Source organism: Prionailurus bengalensis, chromosome E4 (assembly GCF_016509475.1).
Source record: "Prionailurus bengalensis isolate Pbe53 chromosome E4, Fcat_Pben_1.1_paternal_pri, whole genome shotgun sequence".
Lineage (NCBI taxonomy): Eukaryota > Metazoa > Chordata > Mammalia > Carnivora > Felidae > Prionailurus > Prionailurus bengalensis.
In genome coordinates this window covers 22,945,517-22,971,775 of record NC_057360.1, presented here as the reverse complement: position 1 = coordinate 22,971,775, position 26,259 = coordinate 22,945,517, and the positions used below count along the sequence as shown (strand labels likewise).

Sequence of the window (26,259 nt, the reverse complement as noted above, 5' to 3'; positions counted from 1 at the left end):
AAGAAGTCCATAAACCATTTTTCTCCATTTAGTTTTTTTTTTTTTTTTATTTTCAACAAACTGTACTTCTAGTTAGTGAAAGTTGGCAGTTCTTTTAGTATCAGGCCAAATTCCATTCTCATAAACTCAGAGTTCATAGGACACAATGAAGTCTAACTTCAACCCTAAATTGAATGTATTTTAATAAAGATTGTCCATTTAGGGCTCAGTTTACCTTAAAACATTCTTTAAGAATAATAAACTTTAAAGGGAAAAAGAGTAGTACATTTTATAATGAGTCTTGTAATGTATATCCTAGTTTAAAAGAATGGTATGTGTAGTTTTAGTCTGATAAAAGTAATATATCTGTGAATGATGCTGACATACCAATATACCTTTCTTCATTAGAATATAATTTTGTGATATTTAGAGATAATCAAATCTTTATATTTGGAGCAAATGACTTCTTCCTTAGAAACTTAAAATTCCTGTGTTTCATCACTAGAAACTTGTTTGTTTACAAGTAGCAATTAACAAGTGGAAAGAGATTGTCAAATGCATAACAATGAGATATTTTTCTTCCTTCATTATCTTCCTGTGCTTGGTCAGGATTTTTTTTCTTTCACAAGCCCTTTAGAGTTCTGATGCATTGGTCTACCATGTGTCTTTGTCTTTTTGTTCGCTGATGTATCCAAGAGCCTGAAGCAGAGCTTGGCTCGTAGTAGATCCCAAATATTTGCTGAATGAGAGAATAAAGGGTCTCTTGTTCTGCTTTTGGGCATCTTTGGTATGCATCTTGCTTTTTTATACTTACCAAATACATTGTGGGGGTTAGCCGTTATCCACTAGATTTTGACTCATCCACTGGACTCTGAATTATAGTGTGATATCATTTATAGTCACAGCTGTGCTTTGTAATGATAAGAGGGACAGAACTTCCAAACTGAGAAAACAATGTAGTCCAAAAAGTCCACACTGTAAGGACAGAAGGTAGATTAGTGTCTGCCTGGAGCTGGGATTGGAGGCGAGAACAGAAAGTGACTGCACGTGGGCAGTAGGAAACTGTTTGGGGTAAAGGAAATTCTGAAATTGGATCGTGGTGATCATTGTACAGCTCTGTAAACTTACTAAAAATCACTGAGTTGTTAAATGAGTGAATTTATGGTATGTAAACTGTACCTCAGTAAAACTGTTGAAAAGAAAATAAAACCAAGTTGAGAGTTTAAAATTGTTTCAATTTGTTGCTAATTAGAAAACTAGGATGATGTAATTATTTTCTTTATTTCTTACTTTGGGTAGGACTTGTTGCTATAGATAAATGACTAATTTACCTAAAACCAGTTTTTCTGTGAAGTATTTCAGGACAAAGAAATGTTCATTTTATTCTCTGGTAAAGTACTTTCTTCTGTGATATTGGCTTGGAATTTTTAAGGCTTTTAATAAAAAACATCTTGTTTCATCTAATTTTCTTACCATCTTTATTGGAAATAATCCAGAACTATAAAATGAATAGATGTAAATTATTCCACATTGCTGATAGTTTGTTTATATTTGGTTACAAAAGTAGGACATGTTATTTTCTTCCGTTGCCTTTCTGAAAGATTAGTTTATTTAGATTGCTTTGTTTTCGTTGTTTAAAGGAAATTATGGACTCTCCCTCACGTACTATCCTTCTCTCTCCCCACCTTTTTTTTTTTTTGGTTAGGAGATTATTTGTATTTTAAAATTTGTTTATTTATTTTGAGAGAGAGAAAGAGCAAGTGCAAGTGGGGGAGGGGCAGAGAGAGAGAGAGAGAGAGAGAGAGAGAGAGAGAGAGAGAGAGAAATATCCCAAGCAGTCTCTGTGCTAACAGCAGACATGGGGCTTGAACTCACTAACCGTGAGATCATGACCTGAGCTGAAATCAAGAGTAGGACACTCAACCAGAGATTATTTGTATTTTAAAATTACTTGTTGGGAGAAAAGTTTTTTTCCATGAAACTAGTATTCTTGTGCAGATTTTTGTATTCTGTATGTATCTCCTCCAGAGTATAGCTAGCCACTTTAAAAATTTGTACCCTGAAAAATGATTTATGAAAGCTTTCCCACAAGTCTAATAAAAGCCAAATCGTGTAAAGATCTGATTAAGGTTATTGAGATCAGTTAACTCTGAAGTCTGAAGGTATCAAGTGTTGGCAAGGATGTGAGGACCTCAGACATTGTAAGTAAAAGGCACTTGGATTTTAAGAATTAATTGAGGTGGCTTGATTTCTCATTAGTTAGATCATTGTGCAATTACTCTGTGGCCTGAAACTATTAGATGGTAATAGTTATGTTACTATTATAATTGATAATATATATAGTGCTGGCTGCCTATCAGACACTGTTATAAAGGCTTTTTTTCTTAAGGAACTCATTTAATTCTGATAAGAATACTATGAAGTGAGGACTATTACCATCCTCATTTAACACATGAAGGCGAAGAAGTCACAACTCCCCCGAGGTCACACAGCTAGAAAATGTAGGCAGGCAGGCAGGCAAGGCCCATCATCACTATACCATAATGAAAGGACTGTTTTCCTTTTTTTTTCCAGAAGAAAAAAAAAGGCTTCAACATGAAAGGGTTCAAAAATCCTTAGTATAAAAAAAATAAGAATGGATACTTTAATGCTAGATGGAGAAACATGTTCTTTCATTTCCTTCTTTATTTTTATTTTTCCCTTGTTCTCATCTGTTGTTTTTATGTTTGTTATTTACATACTTTTATTTTTATGTTATTTATGTTCCTTTCCATTGTTACTTTATGAATCAGTATTATTTTCAGCAATGGACATACTCTGATTACTCATGCTTTTTCATAGAATACTATGCTGATAGTTCAAATAGTATTATTTTACTTTAGTCAGAAATATGTTATTAGGATTTCTTTTATGTGCCTGATAGTTTAATCAGTTGTCCACTTGGGTTGGTTGAACATTTCTGTGGGAACTCTTCAAGCGTTACCTGCCGCTTAGAAGGTGTGGAGTTTAAATGCACCTTCCATTTCTATCTACCTTTTGAGAAATATGTATTATTGTAACTCAAAAGGTAAATTTCATGTAAGAATGCTTATGGCTGTTGATTAAATGGTGATGTAAGTATCAACATAAATAAGCAAAAAAATTTTAATAAAGTGATGTGTTGAATTAAACTGATGGTTTTATCATTTTTAGTGGATAAATAAAAACCAAAAAGTTTGTGAAAATTTTAATAAGCTTATCCTACAATAAATTATCTCACAGTATGGATATATTTTGAGGAAAAGTTCAAGGTGTTATTTTTTTAATCATTCATTCCCATTCCTTTGTTTTTATTTTATTTTTTAGGATTTTGGCCCCTAACAGTAATTTTCAAGATGTTGAGACCCTCTATAACTTCCTAGTCAAGTATGAGGTATGAGAAATATTTTGACATGTTTATCGTATTTCCACCATAAGCAAGTTTTACTATAAATAAACATGGTAGAATTCTAAAATGCGACAGAATTCTATTTAACTAAATAATTCTAATTAATTCTATTTAAAGCAATTTGCTTTAATTCTATTAAAGCATTTGCTTTACATTCTTAAATACCACAGAAGTTTGTCAAAGACCTATTAAACTTTTTCTTTCACTCTTGAAGTAAAAACATAGAGTTCTATAATCCTACACTTTGTCCAACACAGAATTGTTAGTCATTAGCGGTGCTGTTGACATTTTGGACAGGTCATTTCATCATTGTGTGGAACACGGCGGGTATTTAGCATCTCTGCTCCTCAGCTGCTAAATCCCAATATCTGAGTCATTGTGAGTACACCTCACTCAGCTCACATATACCAGCGGCCCCTCGCGAGAAAGCATCACCTCTGTTTGAGAGCCAGTGATCAGGGAAAAGGAAAGCTATAATTTCGTTTCCTCTGTAGCAGCAGCATAGGCCCTGGTGGTGGAGCTTAGAGGTGTGACTCTGGTGTAGTTTGTCACGTAACTTGAAGGCTTTCCCCATCAGTGCTGATCCAGGAAAAGTATTCTGTAGATCTTCAGTTTGTTTGCCCATGTTCCTGAACGTTCTTTCTTTTCGTGTGTGTGTGTGTGTGTGTGTGTGTGTGTGTGTGTGTGTGTGTGTGTAATTTTTTTTTTTAATGTTCTAAGTGAAAGAATGTGACATTCAAGTCTCACATCTCTTATAGAGTTAAACTTTTTAAAATATATTCCCTTTTATTTCTGGTTTGCTCTTTATTTAATTTTTTGGATGTAACATACAAAGAACACATACTGGGATCAAACTACCTGTGTTCAAGTGTTGGTTCTACCCCTTATTAACTGTGTGCTCAAAAAGTTATTTAGTTCTCTTTGCCTTAGTTTCTTCATCTGTAAAGTGGGAATAACATCAGTAGATAAATTATAGATATTCTGGTAAAGACTAAATAATTTAACATATATGAAGTGCCTCAAACAGTACCAGACACAGAGTAAGTGTTCAATGGTGTTACCTATTTTATAGAAAGAGTTGTGTTTTCCATCATTGATTCACAATTTTTGAAAATTTAGGCACTGTGCTATTTGAGTTATCTGAGAAAAAGAATCTCTCGGACACCAGGGTGGCTCAGTCTATTAAACATCCAACTTGGGCTCAAGTCCTGATCTCACAGTTCGTGGGTTCAAGTCCTGCATCAGGCTCTATGCTGACAGCTCAGAGCCTGAAGCCTTCTTCAGATTCTGTGTCTCCCTTTCTCTCTACCCCTCTCCTGCTTGTGCTCTTGTCTCTCTGTCTCTTTCTCTCTCTCAAAAATAAATAAACATTAAAAAAAAAAAAGAATTTCTATTAATTTCCAGATTCTGGAAATTTCCAGACTCCCTGCACATGAGTAGAATATAGCCTAAATCAATAGTAAGCCTCAAAAAATATAGAATTCAGTCACTGACTGTGTGCTCCAAGTGTGTCATGACTAATCTTTGTATGATCAATGACTTTTGTATTTATAGTATTGTAAATTATATCTGAATTATGATATTTGTGAACTTAAACATATTAGTTTAAATATATTATTAGTTTAATTATTAATTATTATTAGTTTAAACATATTAGCTTGATAGTGTGAAAAAGACATTTCTTTAGAAAATGTCTGTAAATCAAACTTTTTCCTAAATAGACCTTTCCCAACAGTTTATAAACTTAGTATTTAAATGAAAGTGAAGGCTCTCCAGTAAGGGTCAACTATAATACTCAGGTGTTGTTAGAGTTGAATAATTTTTTCTTTCAGCTTGAGTTATTTCTAATGTTCAGGATATAAACAAGATATGGTTGCCTCTACTTTTAAAATAGTCTACCTTGCAGGGGGCGGGTGGCGCCCCGGTGGCTCAGTTGGTTAAGCGGCCGACTTCGGCTCAGGTCATGATCTCATGGTTCACTAGTTCGAGACCCGTGTCAGGCTCTGTGCTGACAGCTCAGAGCCTGGAGCCTTCTTCGGCTTCTGTGTCTCCCTCTCTCTCTGCTCCCCCCACCACTTTCTCTCTATCTCAAAAATAAATAAATGTTAAAATACATAAAATAAAAATGTCTACCTGAGGCAACTGGCTGGCTCAGTCAGTAGAGCATGAGACTCTTGATCTTGGGGTTGTAGGTTCGAGCCCCACGTTAGGTGTAGAGATTACTTGAAAAGTAAATAAATAGTGGTGCCTGGGTGGCTCAGTCAGTTAGCATCTGACTTCGGCTCAGGTTGTGATCTCCTGGCTCATGAGTTTGAGCCCTGCATGGGGCTATCTGCTGATAGCATGGAGATAGTATGGAGCCCGCTTCAGATTCTCTGTCCCCCCCTGCCGCCCTGCACTTCTCCCACTTATGCTGTCTCTCTCTCTCAAAAATAAAAAAAAAAAAAAAACCTTACAAAAAGTAAATAAAATCTTTAAAATAAAATAGTCTACTTATGTGACCCCAAATCTGCTTCAGTCCTTTAAATAGAATTATTTTAACTTCTTTAAAAACTTGTGCTTTTTTTTTTAGAAAAGAAATATTGAATGTGTGCATTAGAAATCTTCTAAAATGCTAGGCTAGTTGAAGGCTGAATCTATTTTTTTTAAGATGTTTATTCTTGATATATAGAGAGAGACAGAGTGAGAGTGGGGGAGGGGGAGAGAGAGAGAGAGAGAGAGAGAGAGAGAGAGAGAGAGAGAGAAACAGAATCTGAAGCAGGCTCCAGGCTCTGAGCTGTCAGCACAGAGCCTGATGCAGGGCTTGAACCTGTGAACTGCGAAATCATGACCTGAGCTGAAATCCGGTGCTTAACCAACTGAGCCACCCAGGCACCCTGAAGCCTGAATCTATTGATAAGAGCCAGTAGTAGTAGAATTTAGTGTTTCATGGAGAACACATTTTTTTCTTTCCACTTGATCTACAAAATGATACTTAATTCTAATACTCAATTCCACTAACCCCAGAACCATAGATCACTTCTGGTTCTTTGAACAGATTAAGTTGTAACTACAGGACTAGTATTTTTACACATAGTTCAGTGTTAGCCTAGCATTGTGATCACCAAACTTCTGATTGTTCCTGCTGTTTTTATGCAAACGCTGGAAACTTGACATTCTCTCTCAGAATATGGGTCACTCTAATTGTGCTCTTTCTGCTCATTTGACTTCATATGAGTTTTAAGTAACTACATCTTGGTTCTTTTCAGGTGAATAAAAATGTCCAATTCACTGCCCAGGAACTTTATGATTGTGTCTCACAGACTGAGTATCGGTAAGTCCCATCTGTATTTAGATACGCTGTTGTCATCAGCTTTTACCGTACATTGATGTGTTGGCAGAGGATTCTCTTTATGTCTTTACTACACTCTGATTTCATTTTACCTTTATTAATATGAAATAGCTCATACATACAAAAGAGCTCTGTGTGTGTGTGTGCGTGCATATATAAAAGCAGGTACAAGGTTTATGTGGCTCTCAAATTTTTTGGCGTCAGGACTCCTTTATATTTTACAAAATTTTGTTTTGTTTATGTAGGTCATCTCTATCTATATTTGCTGTATTATAAATTAGAATTGAAAATTTTTTAAACATTCATTTCAAAATAAGAACTAGTTAATTACGTGTTAAGATAGGAGCATATAATTATGAAAATAATTTTTCCCAAACAAAAAGAGTGAGGTTCTACACTTTGCAAGTCTCTTAACATCTGGTTTAATTGAAGACAGATGGGTTCTCATAGTTGCTTTTGAATGGAGTTTGCTTTGATGATAATGTCATGTACCACTGGAAAACTGTTGCACATTCTTGCAAGAATGAGAATGCAAAAGGCAAATCATGTCTTTTTCTTATTATGAAAATAGCTTTGACCCCTTTGACCTCGCAGCCCCTTATTTTCCCCACACCATGTTTCAAAGAATAACTAGTATAAAAACTACTCACGCCTACCCTGCAGTTGACAAAACAGACCTTTACCCATCTCTGTGTATATCCTCCCTTTCATCCTCTCCTCAGAGATTTGTGTTTATAATTCTCATCTTTATGGGTGTATGTATCAGTAAATATACGTTGATCAATTTCATCTGTTGATGTACGTAATAGTATCATATATGTTCTTTTAAAAAATAATTTTGTTTATTGCATTCATGTGTAATAAAGGGGAAGGAGTAGAAAATCTGTAAGGTGTATATGTGAATCCCTCCAATCCTGAGCCCCGGCAAACAAATTCATGAGGAGCAAAAACTCACTTAATGCTATTAGTGTTGCCCTCCGTCTCATACTCCTCACTCCCCGTCCCCTGCTATTATTTTTTGACTTTTGAAAATTATCCGTGTTGAGGCATGGAGCAGTAGTTGGCTTGCTAATAGTCAGTTCTATTATGGCATAACATATTCATTCCAAATGATCACCTTTGTGCCGTGCAAAATCAAGCAAGAAAAGGGCTCTTGGGAAAAATGGGCTGAGGCACATCACTCAAAAACTTAATAAGAAAGCTATTTAAAAAAAAAAAAGGAACCTAATCAAAGTCGTATCAGTTTTACACCTGTTATATGGTTAAGAAATATATGAATGTGATAAAAAAAAAAAATCTGACTCTTTTCCTTGAAAAAAAGCTGAGGTTGGCATGTGGAAGTGGTCCTTGGAAGGGTTGTAGCTTGTGGGTTCATGCAGTGTGGTGGAGGGAGGGTTGTCTGAAGTTGAATGTAAAGTTGCCACACCAAATGTGAATGAGGCACTGGTACATGTTTAAAGTGTGTGCAGGTGTGTGTTTTGTGTATTCCTAAGTAGCTTGGTTTGGCTGAGTACAGTTTTCTCTGTTTATCACTGTTGGATATAAGAAAATGTGAAATTTGCATCATGCTCAAATTCTTTAATATAGCAGTGGTGTTGGAACAAATTCGTGTGTTCAAAACAAGTGCTGTAGCAAAACTGACTGTACTTTCACTGCTGTGTAATATGCCATTTCTATCACTAAACCAGTTTATTTGCTAGTTTTAACTTGCACATGTACCTGTGTTGTTACAAAACTTCATGAGCAGGTGCAATGACAGTGTTAACATCAAAGTAGTTTTTCCAAGAAAAATTATTGGGCATGTCCGTTGTAGCTGGAGGTGGGTGAAAACAATTTTTTTTCTAACTTTAATCTTTAGAGTGTCAATCAGTTATACTCTTATGATAGAACTTCACAAATAGGCCACAGAAAGGTTTGTGTACATGACATTTGTGTCAAAAATATAATGTCTGCAAAATTCAATACTTTAAGAAAAATCATTCACCACAATCAAGTAGGATTTATTCTTAGGTTCGGAGGGTGGTTCAATATTCACAAATCAATCAACATGATACATCACACCAGTAAGAGAAAGGATAAGAACCATATGATCATTCCTTGTCAGGAATAAAACAGGGATGTCTACTTTTCTCACTTTTATGAAACATAGTACTGGAAGTCCTAGCCAAAGCAATCAGACAACAGAAAGAAATAAAAAGCATCCCAATCAGTAAGGAAGAAGTCAAACTTTAATTATTTGCAGACAGCATGATACTTTATATAGAAAACCCTAAAGATTCCACCAAAAAACTTCTAGAACTGGTAAATGAATTCATTAAAGTCACAGGATACAAAATCAGTATACAGAAATCTGTTGAATTTCTATACATTAATGATAAGAAGAAAGAGAAACTAAGAAAGCCATCCCATTTACTGTTGCATCGTAAACTATGAGATCCCTCTGAATAAACGTAACCAAAGAGGTAAAAGACCTTTACTCTGAAAACTATACAACAGTGTTGAAAGGAATTGAAGATGACACAAACAAATGGAAAGACATTCCATGCTCCTGGTTTGGAAGAACAAATTTGTTAAATGTCTATGTTACCCAAAGCAATTTATACATTTAATGCAATCCCTGTCAAAATACCAATGGCATTTTCCCTAGAACTAGAACAAACAGTTCTAAAATTTGTATGGAACCACAAAAGACCCTGAATAGCCAAAGCAATCTTGAAAAAATAAAAGCAGAGCTGGAGGCATCACAGTTCCTGACTTCAAGGTATATTACAAAGCTGTAGTGATCAAGACGGTATGGTGCTGGTACAGAAATAGACATACAGATCAATGGAACAGAACAGAAAACCCAGAAATGACCCTACAACTCTGTGGTCAATTAGCCTTCGACAGAGTAGGAAAGAACATCCAATGGTGAAAAAGTCTCGTCAACAAGTGGTGTTGGGAAAACTGGACAGCGACATGCAGAAAAATGAAACTGGGCCACTTTCTTACACCATACACAAAAATAAACTCAAAATGGATTAAAAACCTAAATGTGAGACAGGAAACCATTAAAATTCTAGAAGAGAGCTCAGGTAGCAATTTCTCTGACATTGGCCTTACCAGCTTTTTTCTAGATATGTCTCTTGAGGCAAGGAAAACAAAAGCAAAAATAAACTATTGGGACTACATCAAAATAAAAAGCTTCTGACAGCAAAGGAAACAATGAATAAAACTAAAAGGCAACTTACTTGGGAGAAAATATTTACAAATGATGTATCTGATAAAGGATTAGTATCCAAAGTGTATAAAGAACTTCTAAAACTCAATACCCCCCAAAACAAAGAATTCAATTTAAAAATGGGCAGAAGACAAGAACAGACATTTCTCCAAAGAATACCTCCAGATGGCCAACAGACACATGAAAAGATGCTCAACGTCACTCAGGGAAATGCATATCAAAACTACAGTGAAGAATCACCCCACACCTGTCAGAATGGCTAAAATAAATACAACAACAGGTATTAGCAAGGATGTGGGGAAAAAGGAACACTTGTACACTGTTGGTGGGAATGCAAACTAGTGCAGCCACTCTGGAATGCCACATGGAAGTTCCTGAAAAAGTTACGAATAGGACTGCCATACAATCCAGTAATTGCACTACTGGGTATTTACCCAAAGAATGTAAGAACACTAATTCAGAGGGATACATGCACCACCCCTATGTGTATGGCAGCATTCTTTACAATAGCCAAGATACGGAAACAGCCTAAGTGTCCACTGATTGATGGATAGATGAAGAAGATGTGGGGTGTGTGTGTGTGTGTGTGTGTGTGTGTGTGTGTGTAGGTCCTTTCATATATATATGAAAAGGAATATTATTCAGCCATAAAAAAATGAAGTCTTGCCATTTGCAATGACATGGATGGAGCTAGAGAGTATAATCCTGAGCGAAATCAGTCAGTCAGAGAAAGACAAATACCATATGATTTCACTCATGTGGAGTTTAAGAAACAAATGAGCAAAGGGAAAAAAATGAGAGACAAAGCAAGAAACAGACTATTAACTATAGAGAACAAACTGATGGTTACCAGAAAGGAGGGGTGGGGGATGAGTGAAATAGATGATGGAGATTAAGGAGTGCAGTTGTCATGATGAGCACTAGGTGATGTATGGGATTGTTGAATCACTATCTTGTACACCTGAAGCTAATATAACAGTGTGTTAACTAGAATTGAAATCAAAGCTTAAATATATAATGTCTGTCAACCTTGGACATATTTTTGAAGGTAGAAAAGCTCACTGTGGATAACTTAGAAGGCAGAGTTCCTTGCAGGATGGTTCCAGTCAGGTGTCTAAAATTGTTTTGACTTCACTTTACCATTGGAATAGTTGGGAGTTCTTTTTTATGGGTTTGTACTGGGGTCAAAGTTGAATGTTCAGAGTTAAAGTAGTTGTACCTATTTTTTTTCTTCTAAGTCTTCTTATGCCAGGGATTTGAACTACAATATTAATTAATAAGCTCCCTCTTACACCCAAAAGGATAATTTTGAAGAGAAATGGAATATATCCAATATCTTGAATGCACTGAAAAGTGGTGGTTGTTGCTTAGAAGGCTTTTGGTTAGTAGCTTTTACAGTTGTTACTCTGTGGTTTGTTTTGAAATTGCTGTCTCTACAGTGATCAGTAGCTCTCATACTAGCCTCACATGTGCTCCACAGCTCACAGTTTTTAAATAAGCTGCCAAAAGAGAGAGGTTCTTTCGGTTTCCGTGGTTCGTACTAGACACAGAGCCAAATGCACCAGATGAAAGGAAGCAGAGTTTTCCCGGTGAAAACAGAAGGATTTAACTTGCATATAGCTGACCACTTTCTGGAATGCTGAGGAAAATGATTACTTACATTGCCTGAATTTATTAATCTGTTTTTTTCATTTATAAAGTATTAGTTGCAAAGGAGGACACTGCTGATGTACCCCTTACCACACTTACTGCAATAGGGAAGTCATTAAATTCCTTTTCAAGAACAGAAAACTATTTCCTAGGTTCTGATAAAGCAAGGAGTTAAGGTTTCAGATTGAAAGTAGCTTTGATCAAAAGTTGAATTCCATGACACGGCAGACAGAACCTTGGTGTTTATAAATAAGTTTATAAATATGTTTGTGTTTTATCTATAGATAAGTTTGTAGAGTCTTCATCAGAGCTTTTGGGCTTGCCAGTGAGGTCTGAGCATTGCTTACCCTGAGCAGACGAGGAGCCTGCTCAGAAAATCCAGGATGGTAAATTAATGAGATTATCAAATAGATGACCAAACAGATATCCTGGGTGATATCTTTTATATGTATGAGAAATAAGTTAGGAACAGCATGTAGTTCACTTTGCCTTGAAAGCTCTTGGGCAGTGTGTTCCAGCATGTTTGCGAGGCAGGCCTGTGTGGTCATTTTGTCTGTATGAAATGCAAATTAGTTTGCGACATCAGCCTCATGAAGTAACTGGCATATCCAAACAATATGCTGCCTAACCTAGCATTTGGGTCAGAAGCTGTTTTTTTCCCTTGGGGCAGGTGCTTTTGGGAATTACTGCTTTCTGATGCCAGGAATCAACTCCGTGGTAGTATCTTCCAGATCACATTAGAATTGTGGTTCACACAAGCATGGTTTCTTAACTTGAGTGTCAGCCTCACCTGGGAACTTGCAAGAAATCAAACTAGTAAGGCTCTACTGTGGACCTTCTGAATCGGAAACTCTGGGGTGGAGCCCAGCAATCTGTGTTACCCATCCCTCCAGGAAACATTAAAGTTTGAGAATCCCTGCACTAAATTAATGACCTGGTCTGTCCAAGAAGCCTCAGATAGAAAAAAGCCTTAGAGAAAAATAATCTCAAAACCAAATTTACACCTTTGATGCTTCTGCTTTAATTAGAAAGGGACGCTGTTTTTTGAGTCTATTGATTCAGTAATACTTTGCAGTAAATTTGACTCATTTATGACAGAAGATATTATAAAATAAATGTATACTTTTTTTTCTTTTTTTAATTGAGATAAAATTCACATAATGAAACTAACACCCATTTTAAAGTGTACAATTCAGGGGCAGTTAGTGCATTCACTGTGTTGTGCAATCCTCTCTAGTTCCAAGACATTTCCATCATTCCAGAGGGAAATTCAGTACACATTAAGTAGTCAGTGTGTGTTCTCCCCTTCCCCCAGACCCTGGCAATCTCTAATCTGCGTTCTGTCTCTATGGATTTCTCTATTCTGAATGTTTCTTATAAGCAGAATCCTACAACATATGACCTTTTGTGTCTGGTTTCTTTCACTTAGCATGATATTTTTGAGGTTCATCTACACTGTAGTATTTATCAATCAGTACTTCACTCCTTTTTATGGCTGCATGATGTCCCATTGTATGGACAGACCACATTTTGTTTATCCACTTGTCTGTTGATGGACATTTGGGTTGTTTTCACTTTTTGGCTGTGGTGAATAGTGTTGCTATTTGTGTACAAGTATTCGTTTGAATTCTTCCAGTTCTTTCAAATTTTGGGGGGTGTATATCTAAGAGTGGAATCCTGTGTTTAACTTTTGGAGGAACTACTGCCTTTTTTTCATAGCAGCTACACTATTTTTACCTTCCCACCAGCAATATAGCAGTAGATGAGGGTTCCAGTTTTTCCAAATTTTGACAAAATTTATTTTCCTTTTTTTTTTTTTTTTTTTTTTTTTGATGAAGGCTGTTCAGATGAATGTGAAGTATGCTCTCGTTGTGATTCTTATTTGTATTTCCCTAATTCCTAATGATGTAGAGCATCTTTCCATGTGCCTATTGACTGTCTGTCTTTTTTGGAGAAATGTCTACTCAGGTCTTGTGCCCATTTTTCATTGGGTTGTTTTCTTTCTGTTGTTGAGTTATAAGAAGTCTTTATGGGGAATCTAGATCCAGGCCAGAATCCTATGTGCGATCTTTCACGCCTGCCCATAGGCAGGCTCCTTTGGGAAGCTGTCTTCCCCATACCAGATTGGGTATACTCTCTTCTAGAAGAGTGTACTGCACTCTTCTAGAGGCAGCTGCAGGCAATGCTCAGACCGCCTGCCCGTGAGCCTCCACGCATGTCTGCATTCCTAGCCTGGGCAGTTTTCATTTGGAGGCCACCTTATTGGGGACGTTGGCTGAGGCACCTCTCAGGCACTTCAGCTGTGACTTTTGGAAGCCTTGGCTGAGGTATTTTTCCCCATTCTGACTCCATGCTTTCCTACTCCTCACTCTTCTCCTTTGCTATGTTTTGAATGTTTATGTCCCCCCACTCCCTAAAATTCATATGTTGAAATCCTATTGCCCAATGTAATCTTCTTAGAAGGTGGGGCCTTTGGGAGGTGATTAGGTCATGAGGGTAGAGCCCTGATGAATAGGATTAATGCTCTTCTAAAAGAGGGCTTTCACCAGAATGTGACCATACTGGTGCCTTGATCTTGGATTTCCAGCCACCAGAACTGTGAAAAATAAATCTCTGTTGTCTCTAAACCACCCAGTCTGTGGTGTTTTGTTACAGCAGCCTGAATGAACTGAGACCTCCACCCTCCCTGCCCTTAGCCCCATGGGTCCGTGAACAGGCAGGAGCCTTAGTTTAGGGATCCTTAGCAGCAGTGAGATGATAGCCCCTGTCTGCCCTGCATATCATCTGACCCTCACCCAGTGCCATTCTATGAGAAAAAATGAGTACTAGGGAGCTGGCACCTTTAATTTTGTCTCTGATTTGCAGTGTTGCAGTAAGTGAATAATGTTGATTTTACTTTCAGTTTGGCTTATTGTCCTCATTAACCACCTTGGCACCCGGCAGCTTGACATGTCAACACGTTCTGAGTACTAGACCCTATCAGATGTATAATTTGCAACTATTTTCTCCCATTCTGTACATTGTCTTTTCACTTTTTTGATAGCGTCCTTTGACACACACACGTTTTTAACTTGAAGTCCAGTTTATGTGTTTTTTCTTGTGTTGCTTAGGCTTTTGGCATCATATCTAAGAATCCATTGCCAGAGCTAAGGTCATGAAGATTTACCCCAATGTGTTTTTCTTAGAATTTTATAGTTTTAGCTCTTACAGTTAGGTCACTGATGTATTTTTGAGTTAATTTTTTATATGTTGTGAGGTAAGGGTCTGACTTCATTTGCATCTGGATGTCAAGTTGTGCTAGCACCAAATGTTAAAGAGGCCATTTTTCCCATTGAATGTTCTTGGCACCCTTGTTGAAAATCAGTCAACCATGTAGGTGAGATTTATTTCTGGACTTAATTTCTGTTCCATTGGTCTGTATGTCTGTCTTTATGCCAGTGCCACTGTTTTGATTAAAGCTGCTTTATGGGGCGCCTGGGTGGCTCAGTTGGTTGAACGGCCGACTTCAGCTCAGGTCATGATCTCACAGCTCTTGAGTTCGAGCCCTGTGTCGGGCTCTGTGCAGATGGCTCAGAGCCTGGAGCCTGCTTCGGATTCTGTGTCTCCCTCTGTCTCTACCCCTCTCCTGCTCGCGCTGTCTCTCTCTCTCTCTCTCAAAAATAAACATTAAAAGAAAATTTTTCTTAAAGTTGCTTTGTATTGAGTTTTCAAAATTGGGAAGAGTGAGTCCTCTGAACATTGTTTTTCTTTTTCAGGATTTGACTGTTTGGGGTCCCTTGCAATTCTGTGTGAATATTAGGATCAGTTTTTGCAAAAAAAATATTATTGGGACTTTGATAGGGATTGCATTGGCCATGTAGATTGCTTTCGGGAGTTATTATCATTGTCCTCCAATCCATAAACATGGGATGCCACTAATTTAGGTCTTTAATTTCTTTGGGCAATGTTTTGTGTTTTTTAGAGTATACAAGTTTGTGCTTCTTCAATTAAACTTATTTCTGAGTATTTTAATCTTTTTCATGCTATTATAAATGGAATTGTTTTCCTAATTTCCTTTCCTTTTCTTTTTAAATTTTGCTTATTTTACTTTGAGAGAGTGCAGGCAAGCAGGGGAGGTGGAGAATGGGACAGAGAGAATCCCAAGCAGATTCCACACTGTCAGCACAGAGCCCCACATGGGGCTCCATCTCATGACCGTGAGATTATGAACTGAGCCAAAATCAAGAGTTTGACGCTTAACCAACTGAGCCACCCAGGCACCCTCATTTCCTCTTCTAATTGTTCATTTCTAGTATATAGAAATACAACTGATTTTTTGTGTGTTGATCTTTTATTTTGCAACTTTACTGAATTAATTTATTAGTTCTAACAGTTATTTTGTGGATTCTTTAGGATCTGTAAATAGAGAATTTCACTTCTTTGTTTACAGTTTGTATGCTTATGATTTGTTTTTGTGCCTAATTGTGCTCCTAGAACTTCCAGTACAGTGTTGAATAGAAGTGGTGAACATGGGCGTCCTTGTCTTATTGCCGATTTTAGGGAAAAGCTTTTAGTATTTCACCATTGAATATGAGGTTAACTATCATATACTGTTTTTATTTGTTTTTATTATTATTATTTTTTTTAGAGCATCCACGAGAGCGGGGTAAAGGAGCGAAGGGAGGGAGAGAGAGAGAGAGAGAGAGATAGTGATAGCGAGAGAGAATCTTAAGCAGGCTCCATGCTTAGCACAGAGCCTGACACGACTCGATCCCACCATCCTGGGATCATGACAGGAGCTGAAATCAAGAGTTGCACGCTCAACCGACTGAGCCACCCGGGCCCTGTACTGTTTTTATATTAGCATTACATTGTATTCCACTTTTCTTTCATTTGAGATACATACAGCAAATAAATAGAAAAGTTCATAGAGCTGTAAAACATATCCATTGTAGAATTTCTTCTTGTACCTAGAAAGAATTTTAGAAAAACTGCATCCAATATTGTAATTAGATCACTGAAGTTCGCCACTGCCATGCTGTTTTGACCAAATTAGCCATGGAAATGAATCAAATAACCACTGAAAATATTTTTAAATTGATTTGATTGAATTTCCAGTTTATTTTGACCTGAGATTTGGTCAAAGCAAGTTTGATACTATGATAGGACAATTTAGAGAAATAGAAGTTTTGCAAAAATCTCATGAACAATATAGAATCACAAAACTAGAAGCAACCTCCAGTCTTGATCTCTGTTCCAGAACCTATTAGGAGTTGGGGTTGTTTAGTTTGCAAAAGAGAAATAGGATCACTACAAGGGACATAAAATATTTGTGCTATTAGATAATGACTTTTTTTTTTTTTTTTAATTAGGCCACTCAGGTCAGAAAATGGAGGTTTTTTTAGGCCTAGTGTAAAGGAAGAACTTCCTATAAATTAAGAGCAAATATGAAATGGGCTGCCTTTCATGATTGTGAGCATTGTCACAACTTGGTGAAAGCTAACATGATATGACTCACAGAAATGCTGCAGAATGGCACAGAAAGGTGTTAAGGTGCCCCCACATCTGTTATTCTGCCCTTCTCCATAAGCCCTGGGGAAAAGGAACTTATGAATTCCTATCATAATATAGGAAAAACACGTGGTACTTTTCTCAGTAAGCAATGACAGCTCACTGCAGCAGAGAGAGTCTGTAAGGTGATAATCCACAGAAAGCTGACCCACAGAGATGAAGATCAGAAGAGGAGACAGCTCACCTCTTAACTGTGAGAGGAGGGGAAAGAAGACAAGAGACACAACTAGATTCAAAGTCTAGTTATTAAAGGAGTGTTTCCCCCCGCCCCCCAAATGTGGAATAAATCACCAAGAGCAGGAATGGGGCCTGCCATTTTTGTTTCATTTTTAAGTTTATGAGAAAACATTTACATCTCTCCTCTTTGGGGATCTCTTAGGCTCTTCCAGAAATCATCTTCTGAGTAGTTGTGAAGAATTGAAAGCAACACAACACTAATTTTAAGCACTGTAAATATAGGAAACAGGACTAGAGTAACACAAAACCAAAAGTCAGGTTTTAGTCAGTGTCAGAGAAACCACACATCTTGAGGAAGTGAGGCTGCTCAGAATATGGGGTGTTTACTTGTGCCATCCCTACTACCTCTCATCCTAATCCCTGAGTTCCAGCTGACTTCTTTTTCCTTTGTATCCTACATCAAGGGATCCATGGGGCAGGGGGACAGTGCAGGGAGGTGGCTAGTGGTCCTCCCCAACACCATGGAGATGGCCCAGAGATGATCTTAGAAGCCAAGGAAGTAATAACAGTGTAATTTACACTTAAAAACCTGTGCTTTCTCAAACACCTAATGTGCCAGATGCTTGCTAGATGCCGGATATTCTTCGTGAGCTTCTATAGACCATCTCCCAGTAGATTTAAATAGTTTTGCATGACCCTAGACACCAGATGTAATGGATTGGTGCTCTGATGACTTAACAGATCCCGCAGTTTGTGAGCCCAAGTCAGCTAATGACAGACCAGCTAGGCTTAGTCTGAAGTAAAATTTTGAGTCAGCCATTACTCCCTGTGTCCCATCGCTGCTTGAGAGTAATTAGTTAATATTCATTTGTTAGTTTAGCAGTTCTTTTTAAGAGTTGAAGCTCTGAAAATATATATACAATAAAAGTAAATAAAATAGAAAGTTGAAGCTCTGTCAATTTCCCATTGCCGCTCCATTACATCTCGTAGTATCCTCCAGGCTACCTGTTCTTTAATTCTCAAACCAAATAAGACAAAGATGTGTGATCTAGGCTCTAGCACTGCTTTACCCTTTGGATTAGAACCCTGGAACATCACTCCATCTCCTGCTGGGAGAATCCTTCAGAGACCATACTAAGGACTATTTTTTTTTTTTTTATCAGTAAAGTTTTTTTTGTTGTTGTTGTTTTTTGTTGTGTTTTTTTTTCAATATATGAAGTTTATTGTTAAATTGGTTTCCAAGGACTATTTTTCGGCATCCGACTGCACTTGTTGGCAGCAGGTCTGCCATAGGAACCCTTACTCCTGAATTCTAGGAATTGCACCAAGCTCGCCATGTTGGCTGTCTGAGAATCTGTGCTACTACTGTGTGCTTATCTTCTCATGTTGTTTTGTCTGTGCTAAGAAACTATAACTCTCTTGGTATTTTAATCTCTCAACTATCAAAGAATGTATTTCAAATCCATGTTATCCTGTCGTGTCAAGATTTTTTCATCTATCTGACTAGCCGTCTTGCAGTGATTTAACATTTCTTTATCCTCTAGGGAAAAGTTAACCATTGGATGCCGCCAGCTGGTCGAGATGGAAAATTCCATGCAGCAGTGCAATGCATCTGTCTATATGGAGGCCAAAAACAGGGGATGGTGTGAGGACATGCTTAACTATAGGACCTAAATCCTGATTTATAACTTAAAAGGAATGGCATTTGTCTTCAAGAACAATAGAGTGGCTATCAACCTTTTGAGTCAGACCCAAGTCTTGTAAAAAAAAAAAAAATGTCTCATAGGTGCAAGAAGGTGATTGCTTATTGTTGAAAATCTCATTGAGGTTCTAAAAAGCCTAATGCATCCATTGTGGGATAAACTGTGTACTCAACTCATTGCAGTTGACAATACCTCCCTACCTCTACTCCTGACACTGAGCCAATCTGTCTAAAGAAGGGACAGCTGTCTTTTTAATCTCTTAGGGCAGGAGCCACTTTGGCATCTGTGGAAGGCCCAGGGGCACAACTTTAGCATCTCTCTCAACCCTAAACATGAGTACATGGCCAGAAACACTTCCAAACCCCAAGAAAGAAATAGGACAATTAGGACATGGCCATGCTCACCATGCTCCACAAATGAAATCTTACCCTGGGCTGTTTTATGATCACACTGTCTTCCATTTAGACCCGGTGAACGTAACATACATCCCTTCCACTTCCCCCAAGGTAATAAAAGTAGAATTTTGACTTCAGCTCCTACTTACTCTATAGTTTCTTTTCTTCTACCCTAGGCTTGTCACTTTTCAGTGCATTTCTAATGGAAAAAGCAGAGGAGACCCCTATAACAGACTTCCCTTAAATGTGAAAGAGGCATGGATTTATGGGATTAAGTGGCAGTGACTAATGTTTGCCCCTAGCTAAACCAAGTGTTTAATCAACTTATTTAGTTATGCAATACATTGGAAATCCTTGTTTAGTAGAGTATATTATGCTTTTGTTAATACATTAGACTAAATCTAATTTGGTATTCTATGATAAATGTTAATTTATTTTTTACAAAAAAGCAATAAATTTTATTTTTAGTAAGGTTTTGCTTTTCATTTTACTTCCAAATTGTATTTCTTGAACTGTGTACAAGGTATGATAAAAGTGACCCTCTCCCAATACAAGAGAATCTATGCCGGATTCTCAGTGTCAATCTGTGCAGGGCCCCGCCGAGCTTTATGTTTGCATAGGAAGCCACAGCTCTACCTAGGGCTCAAATGCCATCAGGAATATGAGCCGAGCCCCGTGGGAGGAGAAGCTTCCAGAGGATCTCTGCTCTCTTTCCTTTTCTTCCTGGAGGAGCCAGAAAAGCATCGCCCTCCCCACCCCTCCAGGTTTTTTTTTTTTTTTTTTTTTTTTTTTCAGATTTTTATCCTTCAACTGCTTCTGGTTTGTTACTGGGTTTTGGTTCTGCTTTGTAAACTCCCTCTCCTCTTCCCTCTTTTTATTTAAAAAAAAAAAAATTGTTTTTTTTTTTTGTTTGAGAAACAGCATGAGCAGGGGAGGGGCAGAGAGAGAGAGAAGGAATCCAAGCAGACTCTGCGCTGTCAGCACAGAGTCCAAGGTGGGGCTTGAACTCATGAACGGTGAGATCATGACCTGAGCCAAAGTCAGAGGGTTAACCGACTGAGCCACCCAGGCGCCCCTCCCCCACTTATCTTTTTAATATAGGTTGTGATCTTTAGGAAATTTCACTCCTGTCACCTGTGTGCTTCCACACATTTCACTTTTTAAAAAAAGTTTGAGGGGCGCTTGGGTGGCATAGTCGGTAAAACGTCCGACTTTGGCTCAGGTCAGGATCTCAACTTTGTGGGTTCTAGCCCTGCATCAGGCTCTTTGTGGACAGCTTGGAGCCTAGAGCCTGCTTTGGATTCTGTGGCTCTCTGCCCCTCCCCTGCGCGCACTCACTCTCCCTCTCAAATATAACATTTTAAAAATGTTAAAAAAAAATAAATAAAAGTTTGGGGGGGTGGAGGGAGGGGCAGAGAGAGAGAGAGAGACAGGAAAGATTCCCAAGCAGGCTCTGTGCTGGAAGTGCAGAGCCCAAGGCAAGGCTTGAACCCATGAACCATGAGATCATGACCTGACCTGAAACCAAGAGTTGGAGGTTGACTGAGCCACCCAGGTTCCCCTACACATTTCACTCTTATGCATGTAGACTTTATCTTAGTCTGTATCTTTTACGGTGTACATTAATTTGTCAATTACTTCAACCTTTTTCATTTTTTATTTTGAGATGTGAAGATGTTGACTTTCTAGTCTTCTTTGATTTAGAAACTTTCTTTTAAAAATGTTTGTTTTTTTAAAATGTCAGGTTTTTCTTTGTTGCTGTCTTTTCTAATCTTAATTTTATACTTTCTAATAGTCCAATGCAGGAGGTGAGGGATCCCTTTCCCCCACCCTCTACTCGTTTTCTGGGTCCCCCACTCTGGATTGAAATAACTCAGCTGACAGAAGGATCATAAGCTCTACCTTGTAGAACACATTTGTTTTAATGGAAGAATTATTAGATCCTTATGAGAGGAACTTACAGTTCTAAAATCTCCATTCTTCAATATGTATGCATGGCTATCATATTTTGGGCGGAAGCCATCATATGTATGCCAGTAGGAACAAATGAGCAAAGTCACACCAGGGAAAGGGCTCCCTTGGCCTTAGGAGTTGGTGATAACTTCATGAGGGCCATCCAGGAGTATTATTCCAGCAAAGTTATGGGCACTATCTTACATTAGTAGACTTTTCCAGCTTACTGTTACAAAACAGAATCTACTTCCCTCCTGAGAAAACTAGGGAGGACCCTTCGGGTGTAGCCACCCCAGCAATTCCAGCATTCTGGGCCAAAGGAATGCTGGCTCTATGAATTGGGGCTGGGGGCTCCTGGGTGGCTCAGTTAAGCATCCAACTTCACCTCAGGTCATGATCTCACGGTTCCTGGGTTTGAGCCCTGCATGGGGCTCTGTGCTGACAGCTCAGAGCCTGGAGCCTGCTTCAGATTCTGTGTTTCCCTTTCTCTCTCTCTCTCTGTCCCTCCCTCACTCATGCTCTCTTTCAAAAATAAACATAAAAATTTTTTTTTTTTTAAGAATTGGCTTCTGTTGTGCCCCACTGGGAATGTTAGGACCTGTAGTGGGCAATTGGGACTGCACAGACTAGAATTTAACAGATGAATTTCACTTTCCCATTTTGGACTTTGTCACCTGAAAGACAGGGGACATAAAGCTCATTTCCTTTATCTTTTGACCATCACCTTGAGAGAGAACAGAAGTCTTTTTACCTTTTCAGGGTTGATCCAGGTTTATTTAGATGGTGTCTTGGTCGGAGCCTAGGTCACTGTTCATACTCCTTTTGACAGCTCCACCCCAGCCCACCTATCTGTTGGAGATCCACCCTCCCCCCCCCCCCCGCCTTTTTTAACATTTAATTTCAGAGAGAGCGTGCACACCAGCACGTGAGTCTGGGAGGGTGGAGAGAATCTCAAGCAGGCCCTGAGCTGTCAGCCCAGAGCCTGATGTGGGCTTAACCTCACCAGCCGTGAGATCATGACCTGCGCCTAAAACAGGAGCCGGACACTTAACTGAGACACCCAGGCACCCCTGGAGCCCTTTTCAAGCATATTTTTTTCATTCCATGAGGATGAATTTACCTCTTCTTTAAGAAATAGATTTCACTTTTGAATAATCAAACACATCTTCCACTCTCAGGAAGTGATGCCACCCAAAGCCCTTTGCTGATTTAGACAGGCCAATCAGCCTCCCAATTGATGGTTCTTTGGCTATCCTGCCAAAAAAAACCCACTCCAGTGAAAACAACCCCAGTTATCAGCTATGAAACTGGAAGGTGAGGTGGTAGACACCCAGACCCCAGCTAGTTGTTTGGCTCAGTTCTGCTAACTCAAACTGGTGTTAACATCCTATTCTTCAGGAGTTCTAATCTTTACTTAGCTTCTGCAACTCTACTGTAGACTGGTGGTCATGGGCTAAACTACATTAGGTCTGTATATAATCCTTGCCAGTAGAATCAATGGTTCCCTACTGGGATTTCTAGGGAGGTAAAATACAGGTATCTCTTAGTCCCCCCTTTTTTTTTTTAAACATTTATTTATTTTTGAGACAGAGAGAGCATGAACAGGGGAGGGTCAGAGAAAGAGGGAGACACAGAATCTGAAACAGGCTCCGGGCTCTGAGCTGTCAGCACAGAGCCCGATGCGGGGCTCGAACCCACGGACCGTGAGATCATGACCTGAGCCGAAGTCAGACGCTTAACTGACTGAGCCACTCAGGCGCCCCTCTTAGTCCCCTTTTTAAAGCCTTTTCTTTTAAAAGGTTTGGCACCCTTTTGGTTAAGCTAGAAAGATAAAACCTTTTTAAGTGCAGTTTTGAGTTTTTTCAGAATAATCACCAGCTCTCATGCTCTTTTGTAGTCAATTCCCATCCACACCCCAGGAAGCCATTCAGGTGTCTGCTATCGCTGGTTTCCCAGAATGTCATGTAAATGCCTTGAGGTTGGCTTTTCACTTAGCATAATGCTTCGGGGATGCATCCATGTTGTTTTTAATCAGTACTTCATCTTTTTTATTCCTAGGTAGTATTCCATTGTATGGATGCATCAATTTATACATTCACCAGTTGGAAGGCTATGTTGACTTATTTTTGGTGACTGAATAAAAGCAGCTACATTCACATACAGGTTTGTGTGAACATTTTCATTTCATTTGAATCAATTCCTAGGAAGGGTGATTACTGTATCACAGGGCATTTAATTTTGTCAGAAACTGTCAAACTTTTCCAAAGTGACCTTACCATTTTGTTAATTCCTCCAGCAGTTTCTCGGCATCCTAACCAGAACTTGGTATTTTTAATAGGTAGGTCATTTTGCTTTTTACATTTTCCTACTGATTTATGATAACATCTTTTCATGTTTGTTTTGAAATCCATTTATTTTCTTTTTTTTTTTTTTTTAATTTTTTTTTTCAATGTTTTTATTTTTGGGACAGAGAGAGACAGAGCATGAACGGGGGAGGGGCAGAGAGAGAGGGAGACACAGAATCGGAAATAGGCTCCAGGCTCCGAGCCATCAGCCCAGAGCCCGACGCGGGGCTCGAACTCCCGGACCGCGAGATCGTGACCTGGCTGAAGTCGGACGCTTAACTGACTGCGCCACCCAGGCGCCCCTGAAATCCATTTATTTTCTTTGGTGAAGTGTCCTGTTCAAATCTTTTGCCAATTTTTTTTTTTTTTTTTTTTTTTTAAGTTTTGAGTTCTGGGCACCAGTCACTTATCAGGCACATTCTTTCAAGCCTGTACCTTTAAAGACTTGGTACCATTTTTGCTTAAGATAGAGACAAAGCACTTGCTTATTGCAGGAGGTAGATATTACTTTGATTTGGGAGTAACCTTACTAGATACTTGGCCCTGCTAGTTACTGGACTAGTTGCATTTGGTAGATGCCTTTCAACTTTTTAATACAGCCACTCTCACTCTGAACTTGCTGTAGGTGAGTTCATCTCTGGGTCATTCCCTCATTTCTTTCATTCATCCCAGCTTGGTATTGTGTGTGCCTTTTCTCCAGGCTAAAATTTCTTCCTTTGCTCACTGTGAGCAAATGTGTAGCCATGTACCCAGACGTAGGTACTTCTTAGATTTCCACATGATTATCAACCCTGTACACACTGAGGTTTTTGCTTCTCTCTCAGTCAACCCCCAGTGAGGCATGGAGCTATTAATAGTGAAGTTTAAATATTTTGTGGCCACTATTGCTGGTACTTGTTGCTAAGCATCATTTTACAACTGAGAATGTTCTGGTTTTATTATGAAAGAAACTGGTTCTTCATAGTAATTACTTTTTAACCTACAGAGGATTCAACTTTTTTTCCTTGATTTAAAAAAAAATGAATTTGATATTGTGTAAGGTGTACAGCTTACTTTGATACATTTATATATTGCAACATAACTGCCAGCCATGGAGTGATATTTATCACATTACAGAATTAAAGCATAAAATTATCTATATTCATTATACCATGCATTAGGTCAGGTTTATTACTTCTTACAAATTTGTACCCTTAAATACCACCACTCCTCTCTACCTCCCTCACCCCTGGTAACCACCATTTTACTTTTTTTTTTTTTTTACATCTTTAACTTTTTTAGATTCCACATATAAGTGGTATTCATCTAGTACTCATCTTTGACTTATGTTGCTCAGCATAATGGGCTCAAGATCCATCCATGTTGTTGCCAATATTGTTGCCATCTTCCTTTCTCATGTACGGTTTAACTTTTTTAACACGTCTCTTGTTTACAGGACCAAATTTGTGTTGTGGCCTTATTAAATATAAAGATTCATACACTGGTGTCTCCTTGTTTTTCTTTATTTTCACCTAGTTAATTTACTGTGTATCTTATGCGTCACTCTACAAAAGACTCAACAAATCCTTTTTTGGAACCAAGTGGGATACAAATAAATGACTAATATTATAGAGACAAAATCTTCTGTGATCTCATACTCTTCCAAAGGCAACTCTGGAGTTGCAGAAATCTCCTCCAGGGACTCTTTCTGTTACCTACTTCAAGACTTGTACGATCTGGAGAAATCACAGAGTGCACACCTAGAATACTAGACAAGGATTCTAGAACTGCATCGCAATCCCAGATCCAGATTTCCCCCTAAACTATAAGGAATTCTAAAACATGTTGAATGGATAAATATATGTGACAAACTAGAAGCCAAAAATCAAAACCCTACCTTGAAAGTCACAGTAAAAGTCATACCTGAGTATAACCAACTATTGTGAATTAAAGCAGGTCATTTTAAAATTTTGCTGTTTTAGGAATCTAGTATGTTTTATGTGGTATTACAACTGACCTCAAGGGTAATTATTACCAATGGTATTTCTAAACTACTCCAAAACCCATACTAGTGGTAAAAACTTTATGTTGAGGCTATTCACATTTTCTCCTTCCCTCAAGAGGTACCTTTTAGATGCAGATAAATATAAACAACTTGTGACTGAGCACTGTTTTTTTCCCTTTATGGGAGCTTTTTATATTCAAAACATACTTGAAAAACATACTTTTCACCACCAAACTACCTGTTTGGCATTAATAACAGAATACTGGAAAACTCTAACCCAAAATATTGACACATATTTGCTTAATGCCACTTAGGAATTAGCAGGTTACTTAGGAACTGAGAAGTAATTTCAAGGATTTTACTGCTGAATCCTCAACTAAAATTTTATTTCCTTGAACTAAATAAAACATATGCAGATCCATTTAAAAAAATAGTCACCCTGTGAGGCAAATTCAAATCTGCCAACCTAGTTTTAGTCTAGAACCAAACCAGCAACAAATATAGTCAGCAATACAATGCTACCAGGTTAACTTTCACGATGGTTC

At 38.2% G+C, this 26,259-nt stretch overlaps 1 protein-coding gene across 4 annotated transcripts in view; it reads left to right on the top strand.

Moving 5' to 3' along the window:
- The window catches only part of SWT1 (SWT1 RNA endoribonuclease homolog), a 104,250-nt gene extending 80,705 nt beyond the window's left edge, over positions 1–23,545 (top strand). For 2 of the 4 annotated variants that reach the window (XM_043568884.1, XM_043568883.1), the window contains 3 exons: positions 3,325–3,391; positions 6,655–6,719; positions 18,879–19,903. In XM_043568884.1, the coding sequence (XP_043424819.1) occupies positions 3,325–3,391; positions 6,655–6,719; positions 18,879–19,008 (262 nt within the window). In that variant the 3' untranslated portion in view covers positions 19,009–19,903. Of the gene's footprint in view, positions 1–3,324; positions 3,392–6,654; positions 6,720–18,878; positions 19,904–23,443 lie in introns of those variants that run through there. The other 2 variants (XR_006295458.1, XM_043568885.1) reach the window with 2 other exon arrangements.
- The last annotated feature ends 2,714 nt before the right edge of the window (positions 23,546–26,259 follow it).